Source organism: Rana temporaria, chromosome 4 (genome assembly GCF_905171775.1).
Source record: "Rana temporaria chromosome 4, aRanTem1.1, whole genome shotgun sequence".
Taxonomy (NCBI): domain Eukaryota; kingdom Metazoa; phylum Chordata; class Amphibia; order Anura; family Ranidae; genus Rana; species Rana temporaria.
This window is the reverse complement of record NC_053492.1, coordinates 98,435,332-98,459,218: the sequence shown is the minus strand read 5'-3', so window position 1 is coordinate 98,459,218 and position 23,887 is coordinate 98,435,332. Positions and strand designations below refer to the sequence as shown.

Sequence of the window (23,887 nt, the reverse complement as noted above, 5' to 3'; positions counted from 1 at the left end):
CAAGAGGCGCGTAGGACGGAAAGTTGATCCTCCACAGCCGGAATATCCAGGGGAGAGAATGCCTCCGGTAACACGGCAGGTTGGAACCCATAATTGGCCAAGAAGGGAGACGTCCCAGAGGAAGAGTTCACCGCCGTGTTCCTGGCAAACTCAGCCCAAGGCAGGAGGTCAACCCAATTGTCCTGGTGATCGGAGACATAGCAACGAAGGAATTGCTCCAATGCCTGATTGGATCGTTCTGCGGCCCCATTGGACTGAGGGTGGTAGGCCGAGGAGAAGGAGAGATGAATCCCCAACTGGGAGCAAAAGGCGTGCCAGAACCTGGACACAAACTGACTCCCCCGATCCGACACTATCTCCTTGGGCAAACCGTGCAACCGGAAGACCTCCCAGGCAAAAATCGTGGCCAACTCTTGTGCAGAGGGTAACTTCTTGAGAGGAACACAGTGGCACATTTTGGAAAACCGATCCACAATCATGAGAATGACCGTATGGCCTCGGGATGCAGGGAGGTCCACAATGAAATCCATCCCCAGGTGTGACCATGGGCGCTCCCCGGTGGCTATGGGTTGCAGCAGGCCCAACGGAAGGTGCCGAGGGGGGTTTCTTTGGGCACAAACGGAGCATGCCGCTACATATGCGGCGATGTCGGAACGTAGGGAAGGCCACCAGAACAGACGTGAAACAGCCCAGGACAGCTGATTCTTACCAGGATGCCCCGCGGTCTTGGAGTTATGGTAGGTTCGCAACAACCGAGTGCGCAACTCCTCAGGCACAAAACACCTGCCGTTGGGTCTCCCAGAGGGAGCACCAGATTGAGCTGCCAAAATCTGCTCACCAAGGGGAGAGGTCAGGCTGGTGCGAATGGCGGCCAGGATCTGATTCGGAGGTATGACCGAAGTCGGTATAGATTCCTCCCTGGACAGCTCGGAGTACTGCCGTGATAAGGCATCCACCCTGATGTTCTTCGAACCGGGTAGGTAGGAGACCACATAATTAAAACTTGACAAGAACAGAGCCCATCTGGCCTGACGTGGTGTCAATCTCTTGGCCTCAGAAAGGTAGGTCAGATTCTTGTGGTCCGTCAGGATGAGAACCGGAACCACCGAGCCCTCGAGCAAGTGCCTCCACTCTTTGAGAGCCTGCACTATGGCCAATAACTCCCTGTCACCAATCTGATAGTTGCACTCCGCGGGTGACAGTTTCCGGGAGTAAAACCCACAAGGAAGCAGCGGACCCTCTGGTGTTCTACGCTGAGACAGAAGGGCGCCTACTCCCGTCTCAGACGCGTCCACCTCGAGGACAAAGGGCAACCCAGGGTTGGGATGAGACAGAATCGGAGCCGACACAAAGGCGGATTTTAGGGCCTCAATAGCCCGGATGACCTCGAGCGGCCAGACCTGGGAATTACTGCCCTTCCTGGTCAGATCCGTGAGAGGCTTGGCCAGCACGGAGAAGTCCCTGATGAACTTCCGATAATAATTGGCGAAGCCCAAAAAGCACTGCAAGGAACGAAGACCACTGGGCTGAGGCCACTGTAAGACAGCCGAAACCTTCTCACGGTCCATGGAGAACCCCTCAGCGGAAATGATGTAACCTAAGAAGGTTACCTGGGATCGGTGAAATTCGCATTTCTCAAGCTTACCGAACAGCTTGTTCTCTCGTAACCGTTGCAACACTCGCTTGACATCCAGAATGTGGGCCTCCATGGATTCGGAGTATACCAAGATGTCATCCAAATAGACCACCACACACTGCTGCAACAGGTCACGGAAAACATCGTTGATGAATTCCTGAAAGACTGCGGGCGCATTGCACAACCCAAAGGGCATAACCAAGGATTCATAATGACCGGTCCTGGTGTTAAACGCGGTCTTCCACTCATCGCCCGCCTTGATCCTTACCAGGTTATATGCCGCCCTCAGGTCGAGTTTGGTAAAGACCGTGGCCCCCTTAAGGCGATCGAACAGCTCGGAAATCAAGGGTATCGGGTAAGCGTTCTTGATCGTGATGCGATTAAGGCCCCTGTAATCGATGCAAGGCCTCAACTCACCGCCCTTCTTTTTCACAAAGAAAAATCCAGCCCCTGCCGGGGACGAGGATTTGCGAATGTGACCACGGGACAGCGCCTCCATCACGTACTCTTCCATGGCCTCATTCTCCGCAACCGACAGTGGATAGACCCTGCCGCGAGGAGGAACGGCACCAGGTTGTAACTCTATGGCACAATCGTATGGGCGGTGCGGAGGTAGGGCAACTGCGCGTACCTTATCGAATACATCCCGGTACTCCTCGTATTCAGGAGGCAACAGAGAGTCCGAGGAAGTACACAGCAACTTGACAGGCCCATGGATGCAACTAGCCCCACACTGTGGTGACCATGAGAGGATCTCGGCCGATCTCCAGTCGAAAGTCGGATTATGCTTCTGGAGCCAGCGGTACCCCAAGACCACCGAGTAGTGTGGAGACGAAATAACTTGGAAGCAGACCGACTCTCTGTGAACGGCACCAATGGCTATCCCCACCGGAAGGGTCTCATGAGTCACGTGTGACGGCTGGAGGGGTCTGCCGTCTATCGCCTCTAGAGCCAGCGGGGAACCTCGAGCCTGTAGAGGAATGGAATTGGCGGCAGCGAACTCACTATCAATGAAAAAACCACCAGCACCAGAGTCCACCAACGCCTGGGTCGTCACCGAGCCCCCGACCCAGGAGAGGACAACAGTGATCAGTGGTTTATCAACACGGGAAACCGGGGACGAGGAGACTCCACCCAAGATCTGCCCCCGACAGGATCTCAGGTGCGAGCGTTTCCCGGACGGTTCGGACATGACAACCGAAAATGCCCACCGAGACCACAGTACATGCATCGGCCCTCGCGTCTCCGGAGTACCCTCTCCCCCTCGGACAGGCGAGCAAACCCCAGCTGCATGGGTTCACCCCCAGACAAGTCAACCCCAGGAGGTGTGGGAGGAGAGGGAGGCACGGGTGGGACAGCAAACGTAGGCGCCAAACTGTTAGGAGGCCTCCGCAGGCTCTCCTTAAAGGAAGGTCTCTCCCTGAGTCTGGTGTCAATCAAAATCAGGAAAGAAATAAGAGCCTCGAGCTCCACTGGTAGGTCCTTAGCTGCAACCTCATCCTTCAAGGCATCCGAGAGACCATGAGAGAAAGCAGCGACCAGAGCCTCATTATTCCAGCCTACCTCTGCTGCCAGGGTACGAAACTCAATGGCGTATTCGGCTACGGATCGTGAACCCTGTCTGACGGACATAAGGAGCTTCGCAGCAGAGGCGGCGCGAGCCGGCACATCGAATACCTTCCGAAGAGAAGCAACAAAACCGGAAAACTCGGCAACCACCGGATTGTTGTTCTCCCATAAAGGGCTGGCCCAGGCCAAGGCCTTGTCCGAGAGCAGCGAGATCAAGAACCCCACCTTTGATCTCTCAGTGGGAAAGGCATGTGGCAGCAACTCGAAATAAATGGCCACTTGGTTAAGGAAACCTCGGCACTGAGTTGGCTCTCCCCCAAATCGCTGTGAAAGGGGGGCAGAACCGGTCATACCCCGAAACACCGCAGGCGCAACAACAGGTGTCGGGGTAGACTCTGGCGCAACAACCGGAGCGGCAGTAGGAGCGGGCCCAGGAGCGACAACCGACCCATCGGCAACGGGAGCGAAATGAGCCGTGCGTTCAAGCAGGGTTTGCAACGCCACGGCGAACTGACCCAACAGGGACTCCAGCTGATCAAGTCTGGCAACCAGCGTGGGTAGCGAGGATGGCCCTGTACCGTCAAAATTCATGGCTTGGTCCTAATGTTACGGAACCATGAACCAGACGTACAACAAGAGATAAGTGAAAATAAGAAGGCTTTATTGAAAATCAAGCATTAAAGCAAAAGTCCAAACGGATGGTGAAACCGAAGCAGAGTCTTGCGAAGCCAGAGGTCAGGAACCAGAAGGGTAGTCAGACGAAGCCAGGATCAGGAACCAGCAGGGAAGTCAGACGAAGCCAGGATCAGGAACCAGCAGGGAAGTCAGACGAAGCCAGGATCAGGAACCAGCAGGGAAGTCAGACGAAGCCAGGATCGGAACCAGAAGCAGCAGCAGTCTTAGAAGCATGTGAACACAGGAGGACCAAGCAAGGAACTGAGCCACAGACCTCCTATATATATGAGCCAGGCATCCAGCTCCTCCCAGTGGGAACGAGGAGCCGCAGGGTGGGAGGCTACAAGAGACCCAGAAACCAAGATGGCCGCCAGCACATGTCAAACGAAGGAGACAGGAGAGAGGTAAGACCATGACACACCTGCAGCACCGGGCCTGGAAGAACACCCCAGTACAGCAGAATGGGCCCACAGCACAGCCAAGCTGAGACAGAGACCTTGTTTTGCAACTAACAATCTGGATCAGAATTTAACTACACTCTGATCTACCCTTAAATTTAACTAGAACTGGTACCATAAAGTACACAGGCACTACACACACACATATATATATATATATATATATATATATATATATATATATATATATTACATACGCTGATGTAGTGCTTACCTCTGCAGGAGCCACTGGTGATTATGGGTCCCCTGCTGTTCTGCCACCATGCTTAAAACCGGTTCCCCTTGACACACTTGGTTAGAAGTAGAGGACCTTTCACACCTGGATAACTTAAGTGTTAGTAAGTCACCACAATATATAATAATGCTACTAGATAGTAAGTTAAAGCGGTGGTTCACCTTTAGAGGGCATTTTTTAGCCTTAGATTCCTGCTAGTTTTTACTAGGGGAATCGGCTATTTGTTTTAAAATATGAGCATTACTTACCTGTTTACGAGATGCATCCTCTCCGTCGCTTCCGGGTATGGGCTGCGGGAATGGGCGTTCCTTCTTGATTGACAGTCTTCCGAGAGGCTTCCGACGGTCGCATCCATCGCGTCACGATTTTCCGAAAGAAGCCGAACATCGGTGCGCAGGCGCAGTATAGAGCCGCACCGACGTTCGGCTTCTTTCGGCTACGAGTGACGCGATGGATGCGACCGTCGGAAGCCTTTCGGAAGACTGTCAATCAAGAAGGAACGCCCGCTCCCGAAGACCCATACCCGAAAGCGACGGAAGAAGATGCAGCTCAAAAACGGGTAAGTACGGATCATATTTTAATACAAATAGCCGATTCCCTTAGACCGAACGAGCAGGAAGCTAAGGGGGAAAAAAAAAATAAAAATGGTTGAACTCCCGCTTTAAGTATTGTAACTATATTATATCAAAACAGGTAAACAATGCAAAACTTGGCATAAAGCAATAAACAATTGAAAGTTGCAGAACTAATAAAGTGAATTCTGGCCTAACACAAGAGGAAATGCCTAATGGGTTTCAATATTAGTCCAAATATTAACTAAGATAACAATTAATGAGCAAAATTAGTCCCAAATAACTCAATGATAATGTTTTGGAGTGCACTCTGTAATGCTACCTCAGATACGGGTATTCCAAAGTATTCCTAAGTGGGGTACCCCTATAGGGTGAAAGCAAACACCTGGCACCTTAAGGTTAGTGTTGATCTTCTTGTGGTGGGGCCCTCCTGTCGGTGGCACGCACAAGAGCCTATTTTTTACAAGTAGGTGATGTATAGCTGAAGGGCTGTTAAGTAACAAGCAGTCTATCTGGATGTGAGTGAAGTAAGGGGTAAAAGCTGTATCTCCTCTTATCACTCCTGGTAGGGGACAGTTTCGGTTCCACACACTTGGCAGTTAGCAGTCCTGGTGTTTGGTCCCGGAGGCTTAGTCTCTCAATGCTGGATCACAGATCACACACTTGTAATCTTTGCAGCTCTGACAGCTTCAGCAGCAGGTCTGTCCCCCAGGCACTATATTTAAAGGAATATTTCATTTTTATTGCTGCACTTTAAGCATATTTAAAATTACTTGCATATACCCCTTCAAAAAGGGCAGTGTTTATTTTTCCTGTCTGGCTCTCATAGACTTCAATTGGGTTTGCCGTTCAGGTTAGAACATTTCCCCTGTTCAGGAGTTCTGCTGCGAACTGAACAGGGGGGTGTTCAGCCCATGTTTACTGTTACTGTATAAAGTAGGACACTGATATGAGGGGGCTCTGAGCACTCTTATGTGAGGTGAGCTCTGAGGACAATAATGTGATGGAAGTTTTGAGGATTCTGATATGAGGAGGCTCGGAGGACACTGATTTGATGGGGCTCTGATGTTAAGAGGGCTCTGAGGAATTTAATGTGAAGGGAGGCTCCTGATGGGAAAGGGGAGCTCCTGGTGTAAAGGGGGAAGCTTATGTGAAAGGCAGGGACTCTAATGTGAAGGGGTCTACTAAGGTGCAGTGAGTTCCTGACATGAAAAGGGGAGAGTGACGTGGTAACATTCATAGTAATGCAGCAAGAGCAATGCTAAGTCGACAAGCCAGAGACTAGAGTGACTGCACTGTCACACAGTGCAGAGGTGGAGTAGCATACTTTTAACTGACATCTTGTGAGTGCTTTGTATCTTCGCTAGTAAATCGTTTTTACTAATATTATACTCAGGTGGCACTTCCTGCTTTTTTGCAGAGGTGGAGTAAGCTGTATTTACGCTGGCTTAGTGAATCAGCCTCTCACAGTTATATTGGCAAATAAAAGATTAACAAGCCGATTTGCACTTTTGAGTTGATATTATGGTAACTGCATCTAAAAGAGAGGTGTCCAATGTTTAGACAGAGGCACAATTTCAGTGCTTACTATAGACTCTATTTTCTGTAGATTCTGAACTGCTTCCAGACTCCATGGTAGCAGGCATTACAGAGAAACAGTTTCCACCACATAACAAGAATTGCTCAAACAAGGACATTCATGGCAGGATTACAAGAAATTATTTTAATGAAAGCTGCAGATTTTCAAATGTTATAATTTTTAAATACTTCATTTTTAAAATGAAATCTGGGGACATAATTTTGTTTACTAGTAATGGGGGCAATCAGCAACTCTTTGCCCATCGCCGCAGGCCGCCCGCCTTACAGCCTGTCAAGTATTACTCTCCGGACCCCGGCTACTACTGGGTGGGGAGTGGAGGAAGATCACTCTGCCAGGGAAGGAAAGCAGATAAGCAGGCAGGCGGCTGGTCGGAATTTGAGCCAAGGCAGACGAACATGCGAGCGGAGCTGAATAGGCACCCGAAACTGAATAAATATTCCCTCCCCCCCGACCAGCACATGATCATCAGAAAGGGGCACAGATAATGGAAACAATACACCCCCTATGCTAGTAGGAGCAGCGGGTGTGTAATTCAGATTTTTTTTTTTTTTTTTATTCTGACTGACCTGTTAAATTAAATCCGGGGACAGACTTGGTGCGGGGACAATGTCCTCAATCTGGGGACTGTCCCATGAAATCAGGGATGTCTGGTCACCCTAGCCTATAGTACAATGAAAGCTGAGTATAAGTGCTGCTATCCTGGATGAATGTTATATGATATCCTCCCAGGATCTTGCTGCGCTGAGCCGCGATCTGTCACCCGATGTGTCTACTGGGCACAGCGGATGACAAATCAGTGTACCAGGCCGCTGTGAGCAATTCATAGCAGATCACATGACCGTTAAACACAATGGGGGTTATTTACAAAAGGCAAATCCACTTTGCACTACAAGTGCACTGGAAGTGCAGTCGCTGTAGATCTGAGGGGAGGATCTGAAATTGGGGGAAGCTCTGCTGATTTTAACATCCAATCATGTGCAAGCTAAAATGCTGTTTTTTATTTTCCTTGCATGTCCCCCTCAGATCTACAGTGACTGCACTTCCAGTGCACTTGTAGTGCAAAGTGGATTTTCCTTTTGTAAATAACCCCAATGAGTAGCTTTCATTCATAGCCATTCATTGTGTACTATTATGTTGATCTATGTGATTGCTCACAGTAATCACATGGTACAGACAGAGCCAATCACAGTGCATCTGTACCATGCGACCAATCACAACTTCACAACAGTACACACTGGATGCCATTCATAAAAAAGTATTGCTTATAACAGTTATTATTACTGTTATAAGCAATCGTAGTGTGGAAAAAAATCACCCATACAGAGTAGTACAGTGTCACTATGATAACACTGTACTGCTCTGGTCACAGGATATAAAAAAAATCTTTACCAGTCAGTGTCCCTGATCACTGTCACACCAGTTATGATTACGCTGTACTGCACTGGTGACAGTATGTAAAAAAACACAAAAGAAATTGAAACAATTTTTTTTTTTTTTTAATGTCTTCATTTTCCAAAGAATTATGACAAAAAATTACAACTTCTTACTAAATATCTTTAGCTGTCTACTTCCAAAAAGGTGATATATGGGGTGTATCTGTAATTTCTACTGTCCTGACATTTTAGGGCCTTAAAGTGTAAGGTCACCTTTACAGAAAAATCTGTAAGGTGAACTCACACAAGACACCCCCCCCCCCCCTAGTCCCGCTGACCTTCATGGCGACGATCAACAGGGATTGTTTAGGAGATTAGGCCCTGAGGCAGCTGTACCGGGGCTCAAAACGAGCAATCGCCGCCATGCAGGTCAGCAGGGGATCCTGTGTAAGTTAAATTTACAGATTTTTCTGTAAAAAATGTTTTGCGGGGCGCAAACAAATGAAAAAAAAAACAATTGCAGCCTCACTGTGCCCATCAAACGCAGCCACTGTGCCCATCAAACGCAGCCACTGTGCCACCAATTGTCGCCACTGTGTCATCAATTGTCGCCACTGTGCCATGCCATCAAATGCAGCCACTGTGCCATCATTTATCGCCACTGTGCCCATTATCACCACTGTGCCATCAATTATCACCATTGTGCATGCCAAACGCAGCCACTGTGCCATCAATCGCAGCCACTGTGCCATTAATTGTCGCCACTGTGCCCATTAATTTTCACCACTGTGCCATGCCAAACGCAGCCTCTGTGCCATAAAACGCAGCCACTGTGTAATGCCATCAAATGCAGCCACTGTGCCCATCAATTGTTACCACTGTGCCCATCAATTGTCACCACTGTGTCATGCCAAACGCAGTCACTGTGCCATCAAACGCAGCCACTATGCCATGCCATCAATTGTCGCCACTGTGCCCATCAATTATCACCACTGTGCCCATCAATTATCACCACTGTGCCCATCAATTGTCGCCACTGTGCCCATTATACGCAACCACTGTGCCCATCAAATTCAACCCCTGTGCCATGCCACCAATTGTCACCACTGTGCCATGCCATCAATTGAAACCACTGTGCCATGCCATCAATTGTCGCCACTGTGCCCATCAATTGTGAGCCACTGTGCCCATCAATTTTCGCCACTGTGCCCTGTAAAATGCTGCCACTGTTCCCATAAATTTTCACCACTGTGCCCTGTAAAATGCTGCCACTGTGCCCATCAATTTTCGCCACTGTGCCCTGTAAAATGCTGCCACTGTGCCCGCTGGCTCTGATAGGCACTTCCAAAGCCAACCAGCTGCCGTTATTCAGATGGTCGGCGCTCACCAGGGGCCAGCCACCTGAATAGTGGGCAGCAGCAACAATACATAGATTCATGCAATGCATGAATCTATGTATTGTATTTCAGTGGCGGTGCAGGAGAGAGAGGGGGCGGCGCTCCTGCGCCCTCTATTGACGCACCGTCACTGTGTGTGTGTGTGTATGTATATGTATGTATGTATGTATGTATGTATGTAATATATAGATATAGACCCGGATTCAGAAAGGACTTACGACGGCGTATCTCCAGATACGCCGTCGTATCTATGCGCTGATTCATATAGGCAGTTACGCCTGAATTTGGCCAAGATACGACCGACGTAAGTCTCTTACGTCGTCGTATCTTGGGTGCTTATTTACGCTGGCCGCTAGGGGCGCTTCCGTACGCGTTGAATATGCAAATTACCTACATACGCCGATTCAGAAATGTACTTGCGCCCGTCGGATTTAGCTACGCCGTTTACGTAAGGCGTCGGTCCGGCGTAACTTTACCCCTCATAAAGCAGGGGTAAGTCATGTTAAGGTATGGACGTCGGAACAGCGTCGTAATTTACGTTGTTTGCGTAAGTCGTACGTGAACGGGGCTGGGCGTATGTTACGTTCACGTCGACAAAGAATTGAGCCGACGTATCTTAGGGAGTATTTGCGACGTGACTCTGAGCATGCGCGCACATGCGCCATTCGATCGGCCATGCATTTACATGGGGTCACGCTTCATTACAATACAACACGCCCACTGCCTTGCTACTTTGAATTACGCGGGCTTATGCCGGCCCATTTACGATACGCCGACGTAACTTTGGGAGTAAGTTCTTTCTGAATACAGTACTTGCCTCTCAATGTTACGTCGGCGTAGCACATAGGAGATGCGTTACGCCCGCTCAAAGATACGACAATGTATCTGAATCGCGGCCTCAATAAAAAACTATATATATATATATATATAAATAGTTTATGGACTTTATAACTTTTCTACAGACTACATAATATAAACTGATTTGGGTTATTTTTACCAAAGAAATATAGCAGAAGACATTTTGGCATAAATTTAAGAGGAAAGATTATTTGTTTGCAAAATTTTATAATGAAGAAATGAAGAAAAGCATTTAGTTTTTTTTCCTTTATTTAGCAAAAAAAAAAAAAACCTGTGGTGACTAAATACCACCAAAAGAAAGCTCTTTATATCTCTAAAACAAGGTAAAACAAAATAATTTGGGTAGAGTGTAACATAACTGAGTAATTGTCATTCAAAGTGTGACAGCGCTGAAAATGGAAAATTGGCCTGGGCAGAAAGGGGGTGAAATTATTGACGTCGTTACAGCGGAGTTCGCCAATTTTTTTTTTTAAAGTCAGAAGCTACAAATACTGCAGCTGCTGACTTTTAGAATAAGGACACTTACCTGTCCAGGGCGCCTGCAATGTCGGTACCTGAAGCGGATCTGTCCCTCGGCTCTTGGGTGTTGCCGCATCCATGCCTTGCGGCTTCACTTCCTGGTTCCCTATTGGGAATGCGCGAGTTGCACTGAACCATCCCACTGGTCCCTGCTGTCTTCTCAGATCTGTGTGTCTCCCAGAAGACAGTGACGGGAGGGGATGGAGGAGGCGTCGGACATGGAGTAGATAGCCGCGGGTGGCTCGGCTATCTATGCCCGGAAGTGGGAGCAACATACCTGTATTAGGCAGGTATCATCTGCTCCCCCCTGAAAGGTGCCAAATGTGTCACCAGAAGGGGGGAAGGATTCCGAAAAGCGGAAGTTAAATTTTTGGGTGGAAATCCATTTTAGGTTAAACGTTTGCGAAAAGGCGCTTTTTGATATACTGTACATACAAGAATTGCTACAGTAAATAGTAAACCATTAAAAGCATATAGAGTTTACTGAACAGGTAGGGCCAGATTCACAAAGAGATACGACGGTGTATCTCCAGATACACCGTCGTATCTCTGACTTACACTGGTCCTATCTATGCGCCTGATTCATAGAATCAGTTACGCATAGATATGGCTAAGATCCGACAGTGTTACACTGTGTTACACTGTCGGATCTTATTTTCAATTTGAAAATGGTGCCAGGGGTGTTCCCGCTGATTTACGTTGAATAATATGTAAATCAGCGAGATACGCAAATTCACGAACGTACGCGGACCCGACGCTGTGTTGTTACAACGTTTCCGTAGCGGCTTTCCCGGCGTATACTTACCCCTGCTTCTATGAGGCGCAGCCAATGTTAAGTATAGCCGTCGTTCCCGCGTCACTTTTAAATTTTCTTACGTCGTTTGCGTATGCCGATTCAGAAACACGCGCGTCGCAAGTTACGCTCACGTCGAAACCACTGACGTCCTAGCGATGTCAGTGGGAGCAATGCACGCCGGGAAATTCCGCGGACGGCGCATGCTCATTTAACGCGCCTGATTTAAATAGTACACTCCCCCTAGCTGCGGAATTTGAATTCCGCTGGGGGATTTACGATCCGCCGCCGCAAGTTTGGAGGTAAGTGGTTTGTGAATCACCCACTTGCCTCACAAACTTGCGGGAGCGGATCTTAAATCAGGTAGATCGAGCGGATCTAAAGATCCGCTGATCTACGTGAATCTGGCCCATTGTATGTAAAAATATATGTCAGAATGCTTGCTTCTCTTGTAAACAGAAAGCTCAATATACATTTTTCAATGTTGTAAAGGTATTCTTCCTTTCTCCAAAGAGCAGTTTCTGTGTATTGCTTTGTCAGTAAAAAAAAAGGAATACCTTATGGAACCTTGAGGAAATAATGAAGAAGGCTTATAGATAGAATACTTTGTTTGAATATAAAACATATAAAAAAAGAAATCCGGAATAAGAAATAAGGAAGAAGGAAGGCTTTGTGTTTTTTGGTATAGATAAGCAGTTTTTACGAACTTATTCCCCGTATGGATGCCCATTCAGCTCTTTCCTCCTTAGTTCTTTCAATCAAGTCCTCAACTCTCACAACTGGACTTAGCTAAGATGGAATAGAAACAGTCAGATGGTGACTACACATTTAGGTCCAGCAAATACATCTATGTCAACCTTTGCTATTGGATCACACATTCTATAATACCCTTAAAATATACCTAAAGGTAAAAAAAAAGTTAATTGGAGAGGTATTAGAACACCTGCAATGTTTTTATTGCTGTCTGCGCCCCAGTTAGGGAGAACTCCCCTCCTGTTTACCAATACCACTGAAAATGAAGGTAAAAGAAAATTCTAAATCTCCCTCGATGGGGCAAAGATGGTAAAAAATAAAAACTGAAAGGCCCTATAACTCTCCCTTACTCTGGCCAAAATGATAAGGCTGTTCTAACCATAGTGTAAGCAGGTGCAGTTACATTGTCTGCAACTAGGTGGCTCTGTCCCAAAATAGTGTGGTAGTAGGGAATTATGCAATTGGGTGTTAGGACCTGTTTTCAACAAAGCCTCCCTATAGTGATGTAATAGGTGGAGCTAATGCCCATATAACAGCCAGGGTGAAACCTTATATTTGATGGGACATGGGAGCCAGAAAACCCAGAGCTATACATATTTATTCAGCTACTGGAAAGTCCTATACAGGGCTGAAAGGAACAGGAGAAAGAAACAGTATTCAGTAGGCACAGCTGCAAACTTCCTGACTCTGATACGACATGAAGTGAGTCATTAGCGGGATACATAGAGCCTTATGGGCTAGGCCAGAGCATTCTGAGTGAGTACTAATCGCCCTTGGAGCATAAGAGTAACATCTGAGAGCGTAAACATCTGGGTAGGGCTATGGAGTGAGACACAGAAAGAGACTGATATACTACAGAAGGTACCTTGTTAATCTTGGATGACAGCGCAGGATGCTTCACTCTGTAAATCTCAGTTTGAATAGAGCAGAATACTACAGATTAAGTATACAGGGAGACAGGTGCTCCCAAGTAGAGGAGAAAGAAGATGGTAAGGGAAGATGCTTGTCAGTGATGTCCATTGTTTGGCTTTCACAAATCACTGCTACAGCTTGTCCACTTTTGTGTATTGCAATGTATGCCGAAGACTCCTGTGTCTATGTCTATGTGCTGTGATGTCACTGCCTTCTTTGAAGAACATCAGGAAAGTGTAGTAAATATATTTCTTGCATGGACATTCCTTTCCAAAGGGATATAAAGTATAATGGTTGGTAATGTTGTGGGAAGGTATATGGCAGGTGTGCCCAACCAGTGACCCGGATGCCACATGTGGCCCGTGGAGAACTTTGATGTGGCCCACGACCTCCTGCTCTGGGATGGAATAGAATATGGGCATATCTGTTCTGCAGTGGTTACTGGGCTGCTTTTAAACTGATCCAGAACAGTGCACCTGCGGGTTACCTGCACTGAGCCATAGACTTCTGTTGCCTGCGAGTTTGGTGTGCTTTCTGAAAGTGCACCACACCTACAGGATTTAATAGAAGTCTATGGCAAAGTGCAGCTAACTTTCAGGAAAGCCACATGTGAACTGTGCTGCACTCGTGGTGCGGGTAAACATCAGTGCATCAGAATGAAAGCAGCCTTAGGCCCCTTTCACACATTCAGTCTGACCCAGTCGGATGTAAATGGACTTGTGTCCATTTACAAATGCCTACCTCCAATCCGATCCCCTAAAAAAAAAAGAGTACAGTGGTTTCTATAGAGTGGGCTGCCATCCACCTGCTCTGCTCATTGTGGCCCACAACTGGTTACCAAGTTGCTTAAGTAGCCCTCGCTCTTCAAAAGGTTTGGCACCCCTGGTGTATGGTAAGGAGTGGGCACAGTATGGTGGAGGTTTTTAGCTTTAGCAGTCAGTTATTGTCGGGAGCTTGAGCAATTTGGTGCCAACAGTTGTCCAATTAGAAGTCGCCTAAAAATACACAAGAGGAAACTCTTGTCTTAACCACTTAAGACCTGGACCAATATGCAGGTAAAGGACCTTGCCCCTTTTTGCGATTTGGCACTGCGTCGCTTTAACTGACAATTGTGCGGTCGGGCGACGTGGCTCCCAAACAAAATTGGCGTCCTTTTTTTTCCTACAAATAGAGCTTTCTTTTGGTGGTATTTGATCACCTCTGCGGTTTTAATTTTTTGCGCTATAAACAAAAATAGAGCGAAAATTTTGAAAAAAAATCAATATTTTTTTACTTTTTTCTATAATAAATATCCCCAAAAAATATATAATTTTTTTCCCTCAGTTTAGGCCGATACGTATTCTTCTACCTATTTTTGGTAAAAATTGCAATAAGCATTTAATGATTGGTTTGCGCAAAATTTATAGCGTTTATAAAATAGGGGGTAGTTTTATGGCATTTTTATTAATAATTATTTTTTTACTACTTTTTTTTGTGACTGCGACATTATGGCGGACACATAGAAAAATGTAGACACATTTTTGGGACCATTGTCATTTTCACAGCAAAAAGTGCTATAAAAACGCATTGATTACTGTGAAAATGACAATTGCCATTTAGAAGTTAACCACTAGGGGGCGCTGTAGGGGTTAAGTGTGACCTCATATGTGTTTCTAACTGTAGGGGGGCGGGGCTGGACGTGTGACGTCATTGATCATCTTTCCCTATATCAGGGATGACCAAGTCACGTGCCGAGTGACGCGACGCGTGGGGAAGGATCCTAGTGATGCGATCGACAGAGACCCGTCCGAATGAGGAAATCGCAAAACTGAGCGGCAGTTTTAAAGCTGTCTTTTGAAGCTGGTCTCGATCTTGGGTTTTCTGTGTTCCCTTGGATGAACAGAGAGTCAGTTTGCAGCATAACAGACACTGACAACATTCTCAGCACAGTAAAGGACTGGTTCCTTCCTATCCAAACCTATTGCACTGAACTGTAGCTGAACAAAGGACTTTTTGGAACTAGTTGTGACACTATTATAAATATTTGTATTTCCTTTCATCATTACATATATATGGTTTTAATATTAGGAAGGCTACTCACTCTGCATTTTTTCATTTCGCACCTATTAATTGATACCTCTTATTGTTTTATTTTGTGTGCTTGGTATCATTGGCACTTATTGTATTTACAACAGCAAATGTTGGTATCAGCGCAACACTCATATTTTTGAATTTTATTATTGGTTTTGTACACTGTTTCTGTGTATGCAGCTTTGCCATTTGGGTATTTTTGTTGTGTGTTTTTTCCTGTGATTTATTTAAGTAGTAGCGCTGTAGTACTTTTTTCTTTCAGATGATCAATGCCACTGCCACTGTGAAGAACGGGGAAGGTGTGTTTACACACACCTCTACCCGTTCTTCAGCTCCTGTGACCGATCACGGCCGTGGTCATGGAGCTTCGGACCGGGTCACGTGCGCGATATATGTCGGAAGAATGGCACGGCTGGGCACAGGCATGTACGTCACCTTTAAGAGCCCAGCCGTGCCATTCTTCCGACATATATCGACGTTGAGAGGTCCTTAAGTGGTTAAAGGGTATCCTTTTTAAGTACCCACAAATGTTTGTTGGTAGTCTCCTAATCTAGGCTTTTGTGGCAGGATATAGCCATGATCCAATGTCTACAGGGCAGGTCAAAATAGCCTTAAAAGAATGTCCTTGGGGAATAAAATCTATGGGTAAAACCTTATTCAATCACTTGCGTTGTTCTTGGTGCTGGACCTGTCTGCGTTTGGCTCCCCTTCCTTTCTCCATGGCTCAAAACATGAGCGCCAATGGAAAAACAAAAACCTCCTGGATGTAAAGTAAATATGTGGCATTCACCTGTAGTGCCTCAGGAGGAAGCTCAGGCAAGTGTACATTGGAGAGATTGTCTTATAAATCCCACATTTTTGACCTCTGTGAAATCACAGCAGCAGGCCTCGGTACCCCAAAAACTCCAGTACACTCACGGCATTTCACTCTTCTTTATTTAGTCATAAATTTCAAAAGCTAAAAACAATTAAAGCACATTCAGCCAACTAATATTTCTCATTCAAAGCACACACCTTCTCAGGGTGCCATACTCCTGGTTCACAAACCGTATATGCGAATCTGATGCATTTATAACCGCTTACGATTCACATAACATGTGAATCAGACTGGCTTTTAGTGGAGCCAGGTCACACATGCCTGGGGCAGCCGCAATCTGATTCAGAAAAGGGTCCTGTGCGATTTTTGGGTCTGGTTTAGGTGCGAATTCATGTAAAAATTTGCACCTGAAGCTCACCTGAGTCTGTGAACAAAACTGCCCTGGACTGCAAACGGCAACTGGCAGGGCAGGACTTAGGGTGGTGGGGGCCCCTGGGCTTGAGTGTTGAAGGGGCCCCCTGGAGCCGAGAATTGGGGGGGTGTCGAAGATGTTGAACGAGGGGGGATCATAGTTGTTGAGCGGGGGGGTGCGCATTAAAGTTAAGCGGGGGGGGGCGAGTTGAAGTTGTTTAGCGGGGGGCGCATTAAAGTTGTTGAGCGGGGGGTGCGCATTAAAGTTGTTGAGTGGGGGGGTGCCTCTCACCTGTGCACGAAATGTGTCGGCTCTCTTCCCTTCAGCAGACATCCACACACTGCTCCGGTTCCTCCTGGGGGGGGTTTGCTGTTTGTTTAGCGGGGGGCGCATTAAAGTTGTTGAGCGGGGGGTGCGCATTAAAGTTGTTGAGTGGGGGGGGTGCCTCTCACCTGTGCACGAAATGTGTCGGCTCTCTTCCCTTCAGCAGACATCCACACACTGCTCCGGTTCCTCCTGGGGGGGGTTTGCTGTTGTTGAGCAGGGGGAAATGCCTCTCATCTGTGCCGACAGCCGGGGCCACAGACTGTCATTAGCCCGGCTGTCAGCTTTCTTTCCTTCAGCAGCCACAGTCCTCCACACACCGCTCTGGTTCCTCCTGCTTCCGTGCTGCCGCCTCTTGCAGTGCGGGGAAATTAACCCTTTGCGGGACTGCGGGAAGAAGCTGTCTGTGCAGGAAAGTCCCGCAGAATCCGTGCGTGTTAGGAGGTATGCGCAGGGCCGCCATCAGGAATTTTGGGGCCCCTTACACAGCCCTTACCCTTTAATAAAAATAAAAAATAAACCTCTGGGCCCTTAAATAAATAAATAAATTAAAAAAAAAAAACATTTATAAAAAATACATAAACAAAGGAAGGTTGCCATCCGGGGCCCTGGGGACCTCTGGGCCTTTTAATAAAAAAATAAACGAAAAAAAAAAAAAAACATTTATAAACATTTATTTATAAACATTTATAAAAATAAAATAAAAAAGGGGGGTTGCCACATGGGGCCCTGGGGACCTCTGAGCCCTTTAAAAAAAAAAATGGAGGGGTTGCCATCCGGGGGCCCTGGAGACCTCTGGGCCCAATAATAATAATTATTATTATTATTATTATTATTATTATTATTATATAATATATATATATAAAAACATTTTTTTAGAAAAAATAAATAAAAAAAGGGGGGGTAGCCGTCCAGACCCCTAAAAAAGGGTGTTGCCATCCGGGGCCCCCTATTGGGCGGGGCCCATGGGCTTGAGCCCAGTCAAGCCCAATGGTAAGTCCGGCCCTGGCAACTGGACATGTGTGAACCTAGCCTACGTGAAATACTTCTCTGCTTGCATGTGTCACTCCCTCACGGGCTAGATAAGCAAGGCTAGTGATTTACATTTTGCTGATTTTGCATTAGCAACAGATCAATGCCTTGCTCATCCAATCGGCAAGGAAGCAACCAACGCAAGATTGTAAGGCAGGGCCTTCTGATTCCTCCTGTATTGAATTGTATTGTAACTGCCCTAACGTTGTAAATCGCTGTGAAAATGTTTGGTGCTGTATAAATCCTGTATAAAAATAATAAGCAGGTGAGTATTTTCATTGCAAATTTCAGCAATTGTGTGGCTGATGAATTCTCCGCAGCCACAAGATCACTAATGTGACATGGGCCTAAATTCCATATTTTGCACAGTAATCAGAATCCTAAGCAAGTTTTAATTGGAAACATTTTGTTGCCTATTTATTTGAGATATATATATATATATATTACACAGTATATATGAAATTTTCCCTTTAAGAAATGTAAACAGCATGGCAATATTGCTTTTCTATTGCCGGATAAATAACATTTTTAATTTATCTTCCTATAGAAATTGTTTCATTGTTCTATACAAGCATGCTAACAATATCCTTTCATTGTTTTTAAGAAAAAAGAAATGCATGCTCACAAAGACATTCAGCTGTTTCAAAATGTATTTCAAAGGGTGCAAATCTGATTAAACATCTGTACAGTGTTCCATCGATCTGCGCCTGGGAACACACATTAGATATTCTTCTGCAGAACAAAACCAGATAAGCAGGCTGGGTATTAGATTAAAAGCAATAGCTGTTGCTGCAGAAATCCGGTGCCTAAGATAAAATATGTCGGGATGGCTAATAGTACGAAAACATAGAAATGTTAAGTCATACAACGGTTGTTTGGCAGTAACTATAAGGTCAGGGATTCTATTATACACCACTTTTTTGTCTTCAATTTCCAGTAGTAACAGCTGGACAGAAAGGGGGTGCAGCAGTCCGGGTCATACAGGCTAATAGAACGTATAAGTAAAAAAAAAAAAAAAAAAACCATAAGCTTGGCAAGTTTTCACAGCACATGACTTGATAAGTGACTTGCTAACAGCACAAATCTAGAATTTTGACAAGAAACATTAAAGATTGCTTACCAATGTTGTTATTGTAATCTGGAGCAAGATGTTCGTATGTAAGCTAGGCTCTCCGTGCTGGTGGCAAGGAAACAATTTCATTTTATGCAATTGGGGGAAAAAAAACAATCCTCTATGGGTTGGCTGATTAGAATGCATGAAGAGAAGATTTACAGATAAAACAGGAGAAATGTGATGAGGTAGCAGAGAACAAGAGAGTGAGTGGCTTAGATAATGATGAGCATGAATTCTATAATTGAGCCTCAGTAGGTAAAGGCAGTCACAAACTTATTACATTGTACAGAGCTGTGCAGGTCCTCTCAGTAACCAGTCAGAAATCAGCTTTCAGTCCACTCATGGTAACATAATAAAAATTTGATTTTTATCAAACTGACCTATTTTCCCTTGCGTTGTCAAATACAAATTGCCTAGAAGGCAAAACATAATATGTATTGCCCCAATGAAAGGAAAGAAAGAGAAGGAAGACGAGAGGAGAGGACAAGAGAGGCGAGGAAAATGGATGCACTAGAAATGCCTAACCATACATATTTTATGCTTGTGCATTTTTTTTAGATAATCACCATTCGAGATTATATTCCTAAAATCGTTGGTTCATCAGCTTTTCATCAGTATTTGGGCAACTATCAAGGATATGATGAAAACACAGATCCCTCCATTTCAAATGTATTTTCAACAGCAGCCTTTCGCTTTGGCCATGCAACCATACCCCCCATTGTACACAGGCTGGATTCTCAGTATAGCGAACACCCGCTTTATCCAAATCTTCTACTGAGTGAAGTCTTCTTTCGGCCCTGGAGGATTATAAATGAAGGTAACAATGAGCAAATTCAAGTAAATGATAAGGAGTCATTGTTAATCATACGGTACTTTACTAGATGCATGCTTTGCTTTACCCTCAAGTAAACAGTCACTTGCAGCATTATAAGGGTCTATGTGGTTGGGTACAAAATAACCAACAGCCAATCCGAATGCCTGGCAGATGCAGCCTTCCTCAGACGGGGTGATCCAAAATGCAAGCTACAAAAAAAAAAAAAAAAGTAGAAGGTGCATGCACCTAGTGCATTATCAAAAACACTTAATATTGCTATATATATATATATTCCCTCAATGATAGAGAAAATTGTTACTAAAGATTATTTGTATGCAAGATCATGCATACGTTTGGGAGGTTTTGTTATGCATCTATGGATAGCCTAAGGCAGTACAAAAAGTCATCATTAATATATAAAGTTATAATGCATAGTAGCCTTTCAGAAGAAAAGTCTCTTAAAGTGCATTTACACCTTTTTGGTCAAGGTTGAGAACCCCCCACTATGTTTGCTATGTGTTTCCTATTCACACAGCATACCGTAAAATAATTGAATAATCTAGTTTGAATTGTTTTGAATAGAACAGACATAGAACATTTTGAACAATCTTTTAAATATGGCTGTACGCTATAGTCCTGTTTACACAGGCTTTGGTATGTACTCGAGCACAGCCGTGCTCAGCTATTCATGTCTATGAGCAGCTGTAGGCAGCACCTAGGCTCTCTGGGCAGGGAATTACACCTGAATGTACATTGTCTAGGCTCATACACCAGTAAGCAAAAAGCCTAAAGCATCTCTGTACTGACATTGCTAACTACAGTAATGATGCTGTTGCAAGCTATGTTAAAAAATAACTTTCCTTGTTAGAATGTTTACCACCAAAACACTATGAAAGCTTCAATGTTCTTTGGACAGGGCAAAAAAGTACTAGCCCCCAGTGTGACAGCGCTCAGGCCTGATGAATGACTACTTAGGCACAAAGGTTTGAATTGAATTGTGGGAGAAAAAGTATCACATAATCCGCACATTGCTGCAAGTGCTCTGTAAAGGAGTATGTGACTGTCTCAGCCAGGGCTCCAACCAGGCCATGCCCCCAAAGCATTTCTGTTGAATGTGGGGGAGGGAGAGATAGATAGAGGAATATGTCCCCTCTGTGTTCTTCTACTAACACGTGTCATGCGATATTTCAAACTCTCCTTCTCCAGGCGTTCTTGGTTCCCAAAATACAGACATAGGTTTACTTCATTATACAATGTTTATTCTTCCACAAGATATGACAGCAAACAGACAGTCTATGCTTACATTGTTACAGCTTGGTAAAACATCATTTGCAGGGTGGCATCTCAGAAAGTTACAGAAGGAGGAAATAGATGGTACATCTTCTCTGCTGGATAGAGTCCCTTCTAGCAGGTTGGGTTCCAACCCCCATCTTCTCTGTAGGGTCGTGACCCTAAGGCTTCTTACCTCACTACACTCACCACATGGATACTTATACAGGTTTAAAAGCCAAACTTAGCATAATTCATATATAGATTAGCTCCAAGGATGGTGGCAAGCTTCTGTCGCAAATGTAACACCCACTTGTGTATATTTAAGTAACATCTCCACCCACTTTGACGTATGTCTTCAAGAATAGATGCAGTCTACAACAGATGTAATATCCTGTAACTGACCTTGTTTGCCCTCAAAGCTACCATGTCTTAAGCATTGATTCAGAAACATTTATTACATAAAAATATTAATAAATTTTAAATCTAACAATTTCACTCCACACTGGAGCTTAATTATGATTAAGCTCTGGGGGCAGAGTGAACGCGCTGGGTCATGGCAGGGTTGGAGACCACCACATAATCCTTTACAGAGGACTTTCAGCGATGTGCAGCTTATGAGGTACTTTTCCAGGAGTTGGCATCAGATGAGGACCCTCTAAAGAGGCTGAGTGGCACCTATACTTTCTATCTGGTTCACTCTGAATTGTGGGAGTGTCACATGTTCCACTATTCTCTTAGATACTGAGCTTTTTTGGGGCAGTGGGTGCATTAGATAAGCAAGTGCAAGCCCCTTACGATGTCTTCCAAGAAGACTGAAGCATTATTTCCTATACCTGGGACTCTCTAGAGAGGGGCACCTGTCATGAAATATTGCTTGGACAAAATGTTTTTACTCGTTCAGCTTATGATGAGATAAAAGTCCAAGGCTGTTGATTCAAGTTCATTGTCCTAAACTGATGAAAGGTAAAGCCTGGTTGGCTTAATAAAATGGTTAATAAATTACTGAATTTTGGAGTTATCTGAAATAAGCTCCCATAAATCTTTTTTGCCATGCACATCAGCCCAAAAACTCATCAAATGTCATGGCTGTCTACTGGACCTTCCACTGGTTCATATTTATCACCTTTTTTAGGCACGTTTTATTTACTTTTTAGTTGACAGTAGAAGGTTTTTTGCTATTTGTGTTTTGTATAAAGTACACACATAATCCAAAAACAGAATGAACTGCAGTTTATTGGTTCTAAATGTGAATTAATTCATATAGGGAAAAATAATCTTATAATACAATATTGGGGGGGGGGGGGGCTATCCAAGAAACCTTCCGCACTCTATTAAAAAAAAAAAGTGTCTAAAATATTTATACATATAAGCTGCATTGAGCCACACTTCTAAACCCGCTATGTGTTTAGATGCTACAGAGCAATTCAGTGCTCAGCCTAAGGTGTAAAAGGGGGGGGGGGGTATTTACTAAAGGCAAATCCACTTTTCACTACAAGTACACTTGGAAGTGCAGTCACTGTAGATCTGTGGGAGGCATACAAGGAACATAAAAAACTGAATTTGTGTTTGTACATGAATAGATAATAGAAATCAGCAGAGCTTCCCTCAGTTCAGATCTTCCCTCTCAGATCTACATGGACTGCACTTCCTTGCAGTGCACTTGTCTTGCAAAGTGGATTAGCCTTTAATAAATCAGACCCTAAGTGTCCTTGTCCAATTGGAAAATGATTCTATGTCTAAACATTGGGCCAGATTCTTGTACATCCGCGCAATTTTGTGCGGGCGTAACGTATCTGATTTACGTTACGCCTCCGCAACTTAGACGGGCAAGTGCTGTATTCTCAAAGCACTTGCTCCATAAGTTGCGGCGGCGTAGCGTAAATCGGCCGGCATAAGCCCGCCTAATTCAAATTTGGATCAGTGGGGCGTGTTTTATGTAAATCTACTGTGACCCGACGTGATTGACGTTTTTCCCGAACGGCGCATGCGCCGTTCGTGGAATTTCCCAGTGTGCATTGCTCCAAAGTACGCCGCAAGGACGTCGACGTGAACGTAAATGATGTCCAGCCCCATTCACGGACGACTTGCGCAAACGACGTACCTTTTTCAAATTTCGACGCGGGAACGATGGCCATACTTAACATTGGTACGCCACACTTATGCCTCATATAGCAGGGGCAACTATACACCGGGAAAAGCCTAACATAAACGTCTTAACTTTACTGCGTCGGTCGGTTCGTGAATTTGCGTTCGTGAATTTGCGTATCTAGCTGATTTACATATTACATATTTACATATCGGCTTACACGCCCCTATCGGTCAGCGGAAAAATGCAGTTACGATCCGACGGCATAAGAGACTTACGCCTGTCGGATCTAATGGATATCTATGCGTAACTGATTCTAAGAATCAGGCGCATAGATACGACGGGTCGGATTAGGACTTACGACGACGTCCAAGTCCTTTCAGAATCTGGCCCTTTGTCTTTCAGGGAATAAATCTATTTAAAGTAAAATTTGTCTTAATTATCATTATATTATAAATAAAGGACTAAATCTTTATCGGAGCTGGTGTGCTAAGCAAAACATCATTATCATTATTGGAAACATTATTGATATTTATTATCAGCATAGTCACTCTGCAGTACTTTAATTAGTTGTTGTTTTTTTATACATTTTAAGA

The 23,887-nt window shown here is 45.0% G+C and overlaps 1 protein-coding gene across 1 annotated transcript in view; it reads left to right on the top strand.

The window, feature by feature from the left end:
• Positions 1–23,887, top strand: part of TPO (thyroid peroxidase) — a 239,484-nt gene that overhangs the window by 101,573 nt on the left and 114,024 nt on the right. Inside the window, exon 7 of the mRNA XM_040348668.1 lies at positions 19,678–19,936. Within this exon, the coding sequence (XP_040204602.1) occupies positions 19,678–19,936 (259 nt within the window). The remainder of the gene's footprint in view (positions 1–19,677; positions 19,937–23,887) is intronic.